Source organism: Xenopus tropicalis, chromosome 9 (genome assembly GCF_000004195.4).
Source record: "Xenopus tropicalis strain Nigerian chromosome 9, UCB_Xtro_10.0, whole genome shotgun sequence".
Classification (NCBI taxonomy): domain Eukaryota; kingdom Metazoa; phylum Chordata; class Amphibia; order Anura; family Pipidae; genus Xenopus; species Xenopus tropicalis.
Window position 1 is genome coordinate 49178719 of NC_030685.2, and position 12442 is coordinate 49191160.

General features: G+C 36.3%; 1 protein-coding gene across 1 annotated transcript in view; it reads right to left on the reverse strand.

Moving 5' to 3' along the window:
• pikfyve (phosphoinositide kinase, FYVE finger containing) overlaps positions 1-12442 on the reverse strand; it is a gene marked incomplete at its 3' end in the record, with an annotated part of 124852 nt that overhangs the window by 57675 nt on the left and 54735 nt on the right. Inside the window, 8 exon segments of the mRNA NM_001375305.1 lie at positions 4-117; positions 1378-1556; positions 1839-2010; positions 3001-3072; positions 5770-5870; positions 6110-7260; positions 10450-10576; positions 11190-11330. Coding sequence (NP_001362234.1) covers positions 4-117; positions 1378-1556; positions 1839-2010; positions 3001-3072; positions 5770-5870; positions 6110-7260; positions 10450-10576; positions 11190-11330 — 2057 coding nt within the window.

Genomic DNA, 12442 nt, shown 5'->3' on the forward strand with positions numbered 1-12442 from the left:
TACTTTTGGGAGAAATCCTTTAAGTCCTGAAGGATTGAAACTTTTGCTGGGCTATGATGCTTGATGTGAATCTTTGGAGTTGGTACACACACTTCAAGAAGTCTAATTGGGGAGTAACTACAAGAAAAAAAAATGTATTAAAAAAATAAATAAATAAGGAAATGCAAAGGTAATTTAGGTATACAGTGCAGTGTGCTACGTCCACCATGATTTTTGCCCATACTGCAGTGCTTTCCCCCCATAATTCCGGTGTAATTAATTGTGTCACCCTCCAAATTACGTCCACCGCAACTGTGTGCAACAGATACTATTTCCATTTAACATTTTCAGAGTCAGGACTGTGTCACTCCCAGGGCACGTTAAAACTGGCACTACCAGTCTACTGGTCAAAGGTCTCTTGCTTCTAAAATTTCAGGGTTGTGATCTGTGGGGGCCAGTAAAGTTTTTCCACACCCATCTCAGCAAACCAATTCTATATGGACCTCATTTTGTGTACAAAGGGGCATTAGAGACAGAAAAGGATCTTCTCCATACTGTTGCCACAAAGTAGGAACAATAAATTGCAACTGTTATTTTACACTGTAATATGATGGTCTGCTTGTAGCGGCTCTAGACCCACACCATAAAGAACAGCCTCACACCATATACTTTTTCACCAAACTTTTCAGTTGGCATTACACATCCAGCGTGATAGGCTTCTACTGGCATCCGGCAACCCAGATTTGTCAGATGGTGAAGCATGACTCAACATCTCCACAGTTCATTGACTGTGCCCTTTAAATAACCTCAACTGTTGCTCAGCATTCCACATTGCAAGTAAATGACATTATTTACGGTGATTCAGCTTAATTGGCAGGAAATGCGTTCCCTTCACATTTCAAGCTGAATTGCTGCAAATAATTTCATTTCCTTGCAACAATTCAATTAGCGAAGGGGATGGCATTTTCGGGATATCTGTTATCCATGGTAGTGCATTTATTTTGCAGACAGCACATTTTTCTGTGTGCCATTGCATCCAGAAGTAGTTTAAAACTTGGCAGTTAGTGTTCCAGCTGATGATTTTTCTGACATTTTTATGAACTTCATAGATCAATACTACAAATGTTGTTTTTCCTAGACACTTCACTTCACTTACAACTGTCTTTGACTAAAGGTGTTAACTTATGACAGAGCCATGTTGTAAGTGACCAAAGTTCTTTTTTAAGTCCCATTCTACTGTTTGTTACTGTGGATAACATAGCTGTGGGTTTAATTATAAACCTTAAAAACCCATTATTTTGTTTTCTTTTTGAATTCCACTAATTGTCACAAAATCCTTTTGGTCACATAGTCTACCTAACCAATATTCTCTATGCAAATGTGGACGCTGACTCTTACCTGAAGGAAGCAACCATCTGATTGTAGGAAAAATATTGGTGGTAGTTATGGTGAATGGAGTGTCCACAAGGTTCAGCATTAGCTCGTCGGGTGTACTGGTATCCATAGAAACGCAACTCTAAATATTTTGCAAATGACATGGACCAGGAGTCATTGGACAGAGGTACAACAGGAGTTGCCTAAAATGAAGAGGATTAGCCCAAAATAAGTTTGTTTAGACTGGAATTTCTAAAATTCGCTGCAAGTAAAACATATTACTCATGATAACCTGACTTAATCACGGGACATTGTGAAGGGAGGCAATTTACCACAATCAGGCCAGACTGCCACAAGAAATATGTTTTACTTGCAATAATTCTAATGTTAGTCTGTAGTTAAAACTGTCACCAAAAAAATAATGTACAAAAGGATATATATATCATAATGGCAAAAGGCTGCATATTCTAGAACTATAGCACTACCTGCTGACATATTCTGCACCAGGAGTATGTTAGGATAGTGTGTTGGTATCCAGGAACTGGAGAATCCAGTTCCTTAAGCACAATCTGTACACAGCCATTTCCATGTACAAAGCGGCGAATGTGATGCACCATTGGAGTGTCACAGAATACACTTGGGCATTGATACGAAGGCCTATGGAAACAGTAAACAGAATTATTTTTCAATCTACTCCTTATTAAAACCACAACACTCTACATTAACATTATGCTTTGTTTTAGGTTCATAGAAGCCTGCAAGCTTACCAAATGAGGCATAGTTCTATATTATCATGAACTCTACAGCAAATGGGTGCATACATTTAACATAGATTTATATACAAAGCAACCAGTAACTGCTACAAAAGGTAATGAGGGCCCTGATCAAAGGATCTTACGCTCTATAAGGAGAAGTTGTTGAAACACAAAATGTGGGAAACTACAGCTACAGCCTGAACAACCTTCCTGTTCATGCAAGCTATTCTTAGTATAGTCCATGGCAGGGTATTTTCTGGCATTTAGTAGCTGTCACAACTAGCTGCTACTAAGTAGCTCTGTGTGTCTTGACCCTAAAAGGTTAACTAGTCAAAATGCTTACCGTATGTTACAAAGCAGTGCTTGTTTGGCTGTTTGTTCTCTGGCTCTTAAAAAAATGCACCAGGAATCTGTTATATCAGCAGGCCTGCATCATTGTTTGAGTCAGAGCCAGGCATACTAAGAATATAAACAGCTAGCCACATAATGTGTACATTTACAAATAATTTCAAAACAACTGAACAATTTTAATTATGATATACTGGAAAGTTGTGTAGCATTACATTGTCTTTCACAGTTTTTGGTTGGTGATATTTTTCAAATATACTTCCCTCTACTCTCCTTTTTAATATGTTTATTTAATTATGTAATTACAAATATAAATCTAAAATTAAAATAAATAAATAATTTAAAACCAAAGACCTGATTGGTTGCTCTGGGCAACTGTACTAATGCAGGTTAGCACCTATTAGTAAGTAATAGGATTATATGGACTGCTCGGATTATATGTGTTGCTGCAATTTGCAACATCCTAATATCCTAAGTTTTTTTCAATGTAACTCACTTTACTAAAATGCAAATTCAAGTAGTAAAAAAATAAAAGAATGCTCACCTGAAACAGTATCTTTCTAGAAAAACCCCAAGAGTCAGGTCATTTTTCCCATAAAATTCCATTGTTACAATCCTTAAAGACAATAAAAACATGTTAAAAACTACAGATAAATATTTGATTTTGTATATACTGGAGAGTGCTCTCAAGTCACAAAATATAAACAAAATGCATATAATTTTCCATGGAAAATACCGTTAAGGGTTGTATCTGGATACTGCCATCACACATTTATTCAGCTTTTATTATGATAACTTATAGGGCCATATTTATAAAGGCAATGTAAAAAGCAGCAGAATGGTGAAGTCATTAAGCTCCAAAGACCTGGTCTGCTCTTGTATAGAAAACCTGTGTAGAAATGGAGTAATAAGCAAAACATAGTAAAGCACTTAGCAGCTTAGATAGGTTTAGTAATTTTTTCACCTACTTGCTGGGGAAAAGGGGAACTCACCACAGCTTTCAAAAAACTGTAGTTGTTTACAATTTTTGCTTTTTGTTTTGATATACAATGAAAAATACATTTCTATAATTACATCTAGTTTTTTACAAAAATTTAACAATGTTATTATTTTCATCCATATTAGAAACAATTGTGCATTGAGTGTTACATTTTGTAATATTTAAGGTTCATATTTCATACATTTATATTTAAAATTTCAGTGGCAGCTGGTCATCCTGAAGCCCATAGGCTAATGGCAAAGTGTTTTCTCTGCTGCAAGAGAAAATGACAGTGCTGCCCTCTACTGCCCCAAATGTGCAGTAACTAGTACAAAAAATGTCTGCACTTTAGGTGGATTGCTGCCTAAAAATGTAAAACAGAGTGATTTCTGGATGAAATACACATTGTGTGCCATTAGCTTTATTCTCCCTGCTGTCATTACATTCAGTCTGTGAGATATAAGACACAATCATTTCCAGGCTAAACTGTAATTAATAATTATGAGACTTACAGATAAAGAAAATTTGAAACCCCTCCCTTGACTTATCTTTAATTCTAAGAATATACCTAGAGTCATATTTATAGCGGTGGTTTAAAAAGTGGAACTACAAATTCCATGACCACATCTGACAGTGCTGTTCACTGTGTGCAACTTTGCTTCGACTAATTTTGTTAACTTCACCAACGCGGTATAAAATGGAATAAATTGTCAACCACGTAATATACATAGACAAAAATCAAAACTCAGCATTACATCAAATGTTACATCTTTATAAATACAGTTCATTTTACAAAGATTTTTGCATATTTCTGTTTGCATATTCTTATAAAGACAAACCATTTATTTTAATAAAAATATCAGACTATTTCAGAATATCAGTTCTTGCAATTTAATCTACCAAGTCCTCTTCTCCAAAAAAAGAATAGCTGAGGGAAAAAAAGGAACCATAAAGTGATATTACTTGATTTTTTTTATGTACAGAGGAAAATGTTACTTTTATTCACATAAATATTTTAACCCAACCATTATCTTTAAAACATTAATATCCGTAAACAGATTCTGCTTTTAACTTAATAGTTAAGGAACAAAAAGCACCAGACAATGAAACAATGCTTACCAGCATTCTTTTGTCTCCACTTTAGATAAGCAGCTAATAGTTAAAGCAGATAGCATCAATACACTTCAAGCCCATGCCCAACAGGGGTCGTTTTTCTGCCAGCATACTTCAATGCTTTTTCCTCCTTACATTGGTTTAAACCGGAACTGGCAGACATTGCAGCTACTGGTAGTTCTTGAAACACTCTGCTATATGTGTGGCATGCAGCAGTCTTTTCTGTGGGTTCCTAGTATTACTCCTGTGCTTCACAGACAGGCTGCACACTCCTGTATGGAAGGTCACCCTCTGCTCAGTCGGTGTCTTGTATTTATAATGGGAAAAACTGCACTACACTGTTGGCTTAGCCCTCCCAATATAAGGACTTATTTATCCCTTTCTCCTCGCTTAAACAGGGAGGTGAGTCCCTAACTCTCCTGCTCTACACTACAGCTCCAGGATGTAGTGTTTAAACCTGCTGACCTGATTTTACTTCATATTGATCTTTAGCTTTATTTTACTGCTGCTGTCTATCCATCTCTTCAACCCCTCTGTCCTAACTCAGCCAATTTAGTTGTCTAGAAACCACATCCCTCCACTTAACAGAAGACTTATGAAGCAGTTAGTGCGTAACTAGGAAAGGTTAAACTTTTTTTGCAGAGTCTCCAATTGTTTTTTGCCATAAGAACTTACTTTTTACTTTGACTATCTTTTGCATTAGGGATTTCCCCTCAGTGCCAAGGGTATTCTTTGACAGATACCAGATATCATGTGGTCCTAGTATTAGTTTAGTCAATCAGTTTTTATTTCCTAAACAACAGAATGCAGTAGCCCTGATGAGGGTCATTTCCCTGCCAACTGAAATATGCAGATAAAGAATCTGCCCCATGTTACATGAACAATAGTGTAATGTCACATATGGCTTTTTCTCTGCTGACATAAATGCCAATCTGCTGCCAACCAAACTGCATTTTAATCTAAAAGATTAAAAACTTACAGAATTTATATAAAAATGTGTATCTCTTTATTGTTCAGGAACAAGTTATTGTTGTGATAAAAGGTAGGGGCATTACCTCATTGACTAGGGTCCCCCACAGCAAAAACACTTTTTCAGCCCTCACCACTATAAGCATACACTTTAGAGTGGTCAGCGATGTGTGTGCACTCACGATTGTACATTGATTTTATTAACAGTTCTAAAGTTTGTCCCAAGAATTCATAATAGAAAAGATCTCTTACCATGGGCTAACACAATAACTAGGAGCATTGTTGGACTGGGCTGAAGAACTGCTAAATAACACACAAAGGCGTTGATGATTTATAATATTCAAGCAGTCAATCTGGAAATAAAGAAAATAAGCATGTAATAAAATGCATATATATTATATATATATATATATATATATATATATATATATATATATATATATATATATATATATTTATATATATTTATCATGGGCAACTTATCTCCCCATTTGCAAGTACCCTAATGGTTACTGAGAGTCAATTAAGAAAAACAGATTTGCTCAAAATTAATGCTTTTCTTAATTCACTAGTATATATGCTACTACTTTACCTTCGAGTTCCATGACATATCAGTTAGGCTTTTCTCTTCATCTGATTCACTTTTGTTTTCATTTTTAGAAGTAAGCCCATTGGTTACATCCTTCGTGTGAAAAAATGGGTCAGTATCTTTCTGTCGGATCCTTCCTCCTCTAGCCCGATAATCAGCTAGTATTCTGGCTAAATCCTGGCTATCGCCTAAGTGCTCAGAAATTCTCTTGCTAAGGAGTTCATGAGATGGAAAGATTTCAATAGCTTTACTATGTGCGGTTCCGTTAATCCCTTGAATGCTGGAAAGTTCACGTAATAACTGTTTCTTCCTCCTACTCTCCATTTCTTTCACCTCTTTGTTTAATAGTGGAGACATATAAACTTGATCAGGAAAATAATCTCTAGTGGGACATCTCATACCTTTTTCAGAAAGCAGAAAGGGCTCCTTGAATGTAATAATTGGGGAACTGCACAAAATAACATCTTTTAACTCCTGCCTAAAAGACAAAGAATGCACTTTAAGCCTGTCATCTGTGGAAGTGACCTCTTCAGTTATATATAACCCAGTATCATCTTGCAAAGGATCTCTGAAAGGTTTTATGTTGCTTGTTGTTTCTTGTAGAGATTCAGTTTCTTGTTGTGTCACCACTTCATCTTTTGTAATACCAGGTATGTGACATATCTGATTCATTATTTTAGTCTCAACTGACCCCCCAGAAGACTGCACAGATGACGACATCATCACAGAAGGATCCTGATGAGGAACAGAAGAATGTCCTCCAAGACTCTTTGTTTCTAAATCACTTGCCTCATCAAAGTCTATATCATCAGAAGACTTGGATTCTGAAGGCATATGTAATCTTTCTAATGATAGATCAGACTCCCAATGGATAATACTACATTCTTCTCCATTAAATAGATCTGTATGACCATTTTCTTCTCCTTGACCTTCAATCAGTGTATGGAAAGAGCTGCTTTTGGGCAGTGTTGGGGGCATAGCAAATTCATCCATAAGAAATGAAATCTCCAATTGAGAATGATATGCAGCATAAACCAAGAATATGATTATCTCTTTGACACGAGACAGTTCATACTCTGAGGCTCCACGAAGCTGAATGGTGCAGCCCAAATGTTGTGGACAGCCTTCAAAGAACATCAGTGTTTTTGCTTCATCTGTAAAATAAATTAATGAATGCATAACAAATATAAGAAAGTTGCATATATTTTCTTTCATTATGCAACACATAATGGGTTTTGCAGTCTTTTACTTAAAATAAAATGTTTTTTGTTACTACAAAAGAGATTTGTAAAATATGTTCCACCTTTCTTGTCTGTATTCCATGCATTTTCCTTATCAAGTAATAGTAATCCACTGCTAAAATAATTTTTGCCTAATAAAAGAAAACAAGCAACTTTCCAATATGAATTTATTAAAAATTATTAGGGATTTAAAAGTTATAGCAGTTAAAGCAGCATTTGCTGAAGTCCTGGTTGTTACTTTTTAAACAATGTTGCAGAGGCCAGTCTCCTACAGCAAGACAGGTCTGTCAGTTTGCCAGAGCCACCAGGGCAAAGACTAGAAAAGGGCAATCAGACACTGCTTTTAATAGCAATTATATATATAAATAACTCAAAAACATTACAAATATGTAATGAATATATAATGCAAAGTTGCTAAGAATGTTATTTTCTTTATTAGGCAAATATTATATATTTTGGGTTGACTTGTCCTTTAAATTTAAGATATCTTTGATCCGTATTCAGTCTTAGATTCATATTAGATGTTCGTTAAAAAGCCTAAGGGCAAGGGCACATGGGAAGTTTTTACGTTTTACTTTTACAAATGCCAGTTTGACCGCAAATATGCTAAAAAAAAAAAAAAACACGTGGCGGATGATGTGCATTTCTCACAGGTAAGTAAGGTGGACCAGCTTCATACAACTTGCAAGCTGCGCTGCTAATATCTAAGGCACTAGCCATCTCTTGAGAACTTTGCTGGCATTTATTGTAAATACGCAGGATATTTCAACTTAGTATATCTGATACTATGTGGATCCCGTGCTGATATATGGAATGGAGTTTTGCAGGCATATTGGCGTTTTGGCAGAAAAATGCATATGATGGCGTAGCATGGTGGATGTCAGCTTTTAAGTGCTGTGTTGGATTACAATGCTGCCTATTGCATCATTGCATATAGGGCTGCATTTTATATGTATTTACACTTTAATACGCATGTTTAAAAATACAACGTAAAATTGCCCCATGTCCCCTTGCTCCTAAGGTGGACATACACTGGCAGATTTTAAGGAGGAGGGAAGGTAAAAACTACGTAAGCTTTATCAGAATTTATCAGGATAAATGAGGTAAGTACCTTACTTCTATGTAGAATGTATATCTGTGTTCAGTCATACAAAGCTTGATGGTGATTTTACCATCGGATGGACCTCATCAGTTCACTGATGCCATCCTTGCTCTGATGGCTCATAGTCCAATTGTTATTCGATTGGTCGGCCCTACAGCCACCTTAGGTGAGCATATCCCACAAACTAACTGGCCTCCCTAACTCCCATCTCTCTTCACTACAGTCTGTATTTAATACTGCTGCCAGAATTCTCCTCCTCTCATCCAAAAGAGTTCAGGCCCTTCCACTGCTAAAGTCCTTAACATGGCTTCCCATTAAAGAATATCTTGCAAACGCCTTCTCTTAACATTCAAAGCCCTCTGCTCCTCACTATATCTCTTCTCTTGTGTCTCCATTCGTTCCTGGCCGACTCCTCCATTCCTCAACAGAGCAACCCCAACTACTGCTGCTGTTTCCCGCCTTAAACCTTTCTGCCTTGCTGCCCCTTGATTTCCTCTGGAGAGAATCTTCCCTCAGTCTTAAAGACTACCTTTTGGAGAACTCACACAGCACCTGATCTGGGAACTAGCACTTATATTGCAGTGCCATCCCCTGTAACCTACAACACTTATATTTGCCTGTCTGTGTCAGTAAGTTACCCTCCCATCTCGATTGTAAGCTCTACGAGGCAGGGACCTCCATCTTCTTGTCTCTTAACTTATTGCAACTGTTATATCTATTATTATTTTAATACCCCCCTGTTTGTATTAATCTATTTAACTGTACAGCGCTGCGTACATAAGTAATGCTATATAAATAAAGATATACATTCATATATACATACATATCGGGAGAAAAATCTGCTCTTTTGTTGACCTTAGTGGATCTTAGTGTATGGCCAACTTTAAAGGAGATGTCAGATAGGGTGCTTAATCACGGAGCTAAACATCTTCCTTCCCGCAGGCGTCGAAGTACCCAATAATACCTCCCCCTTCACTTTAACATGTAAAATACATTATATGCGGCGATCCTAGGTAAGCACTAAACAACGCCTCCTTCTGCATTTTCAGTGATTACCAGGGGTCGCCTCAAGCAATTGTTTTACATGCAGCAATTCAAATGGAGTGGCAATGAAGCATCTTGCATAAAATTGGCCTAAGACCCCGGCAACATGGGGCGGATTTTGCTTGGAGCTGCCTGTTTGCTTTTTCTGACTGACATTACCTTGTGAATTGATCTCTGAAGCGGATTTCTGCATGTAACTGCTTTGTTATTAAATCTGCTTGTGTGCCTGCACCCGGCGGATGCAATGGCTCTGGGTGCAGGCACAACAAGTTTTTCTAAGCATAGGGGCAGATTCTCAGCCTGTGTTTATCTGATGTTTATTCCTTTCACTTTGCATACGGGACAGATAATCTTTTCCCTGCCTGTGATTTCAAACTGAAATTAGGTGAAACATGAATTTCTTATAGCGCCTAAGGTGTTCATGATCAGACAAAAGTGTCTGGGATAAAAACTTTAGAACATACGAGCACAGAAATTAGTAATTGTGGCATGAGTAAAAGTTTGGATACCCCAAGTTTAAACCAGTGATAATAACTGCCTTTGCAAGGTTCCCAACTCTATTTACCTCATGAGGCCTTTCTAGCCATTAGGAGTTGTCACCTGTTGGCAGCTGCTGGTCTACGAGTTTTAGACCTTGTGTGGGGTCTGAATTATTATTGATCACGCAGGTTATAAAATTTTGGTCGGATAACAATAAAATCTGCACGTGTATTCCATGGATTCTTGCGGTAGTTGTTTACTAATTATCTAAATTGGTTTTGCAAGAATTGCCCAAACTTTTGCTTTCAGTTGTATATGGTGTAACACAGAATTTTAGCACAGACTATATATTTGCTAATTTATTATGCCTAGTCAGGTGTCTTTCTCTGAGTTTTTAAATAATATGTCATTCTATATAAAACTTAAAAAAACATCAAGGCCAAAATATGTATATATATGACATGAGGTTAACTTACTCTTAGGCAGTGGAAAGACTTGCATATAAAACTTTTGACAGGTACCAAGGCGTGGTTTGGTCAGAAGTTGATCCATGGACATCACTAAGTCCCCTTGTGTCATTCGACACACTTGATCTAAAACTTGCTAAAACAATGTAGACATGCCAAAATGAAAATAATATATAAAAATCACTCAATGCTATGCTACTATATAATGATAAAAGAGACTACGGGTATTAGACCTATTATTCAGAATGCTCAGGACCTAGGGTTTTCCAGATAAGGGATCTTTCTGTAATTTGGATCTCCATACCTTAAAAAGTTACAAAAAAATCATTTAAACATTAAGTAAACCCAATAGGATTGTTTTGCGTCCAATAAAATAATCATTATATATTAGATGGGATCAAGTACAAGCTTACTTTTTATCACAGAGAAAAACAAAATAAATTTTAAAAATTATAATTATTTGCTCATTATGGAGTCTATGGAAGATGGCCTTTCCATAATTAGGAACGCTCTGGATACTGGGTTCCTGGATAACAGATCCCATGCCTGTACTATTATGATGACAAAATTCTTTCTTTGTACATTACCAAAGTAAGGAGACAAAGTATTTTTTTTTTTTTATATTTATATATATTTTTTTTAATATACCCTTCTGCAATAACATTACACCTAGGTATTCCCATGTAAACTAGAAAAAGAAACAGAACTAACCCTCTTATGTTGTATACTACATAAAGTGTATTACTTACCGGTTTGACATTAATAACCAACGTTATCCCATGTTCAAGCAGCATGTCTTGAGCAATTCTAGATACGGTTTTCTCAACAAGGACAAGTGTGGGTCGTACATCAACTATCCTTTGAACATAATTCTTGAGAAATTCCCTCTCCTTATAGATTAAAACAAAAATAAAAGTTGTTTGTACTATTGTGAACGAATATTAATGTACATGAATGAATTGAATTACAACTGGATTTATTATTACGAGACAAAGAGGAAAAAAAAGTGGAGAATGGCACATGGGGTGCTTTGTTGTCAAAGAGAAATCACACTTGCTGGTGGGTGACAAAATGCCCGCAAATATCTTTCCACTGGACAGCATTCTAGTTATTGTATCCCTGTAAATTAACACTATGGCAGTAAGGCATAGCAACCAGTGATTACATTAGCTGCAGATAGAACAATAAAAGCAAATATTTAAATGTTTCAGATACTGTCCAGGACAAAATTTGCCCAGAGTTAGTACATATCATACTTATAGAGATACAAATTTTGTTTCAAAGTATGGGGAACAGCTTTCAAGAGCATACAGTATGTTGCAGAAAATATTTTTCCTGTCAAGGTCCCTAAGTACTCTTAATCAGGATATATTTTAAAAAAAAATTTCTCAGTTAAGTATGTCAAACCAGACAGATATAAAACCAATATTTTTAGTCATGAGCTCAGTTCCACGAAGCATACAATCATTTTTAATAGGACATTAACATTAAACAAAGCTGGAGTAAGGCTTGTATATGTCTACAAAAATAAATGTGTGTGATATATAAGTGACTCATTACGGACATGCTGACTTGCTGAATTATTCTCTACTCTGACTTCACTTAATAGTAACAAATGATTCATTAAATGGATGTTTCATTACTGTACACTTGTACTTAGTATTATCATATCACAGTGCCCTGTAGGAGTACTCACTCAAATCTAAATAATGTTAAGCAATAAAATACAAAACAAAGAATATTAAAAACTACAATGGGAAGTTTTAGAACAAACTTCATGTTGGTTTGAAAAACGCGAAGTCACTGAATGAAATCTGATCTGTTGTTGGCTCTGCCCACTTTTTTTAAGCTTGGACCACAGTTATATAGTAAAAAGCACTGTGCAATGTTTGGGGACCCTGGTTTTAATAGTGTCTGAATGGCAGCAAATTAAAATTTCCCCACTGAGAGTCAGCAAGACATCTGATTGGCGGTTGGTGGCTCCGCCCCCTTTTTCTAACCT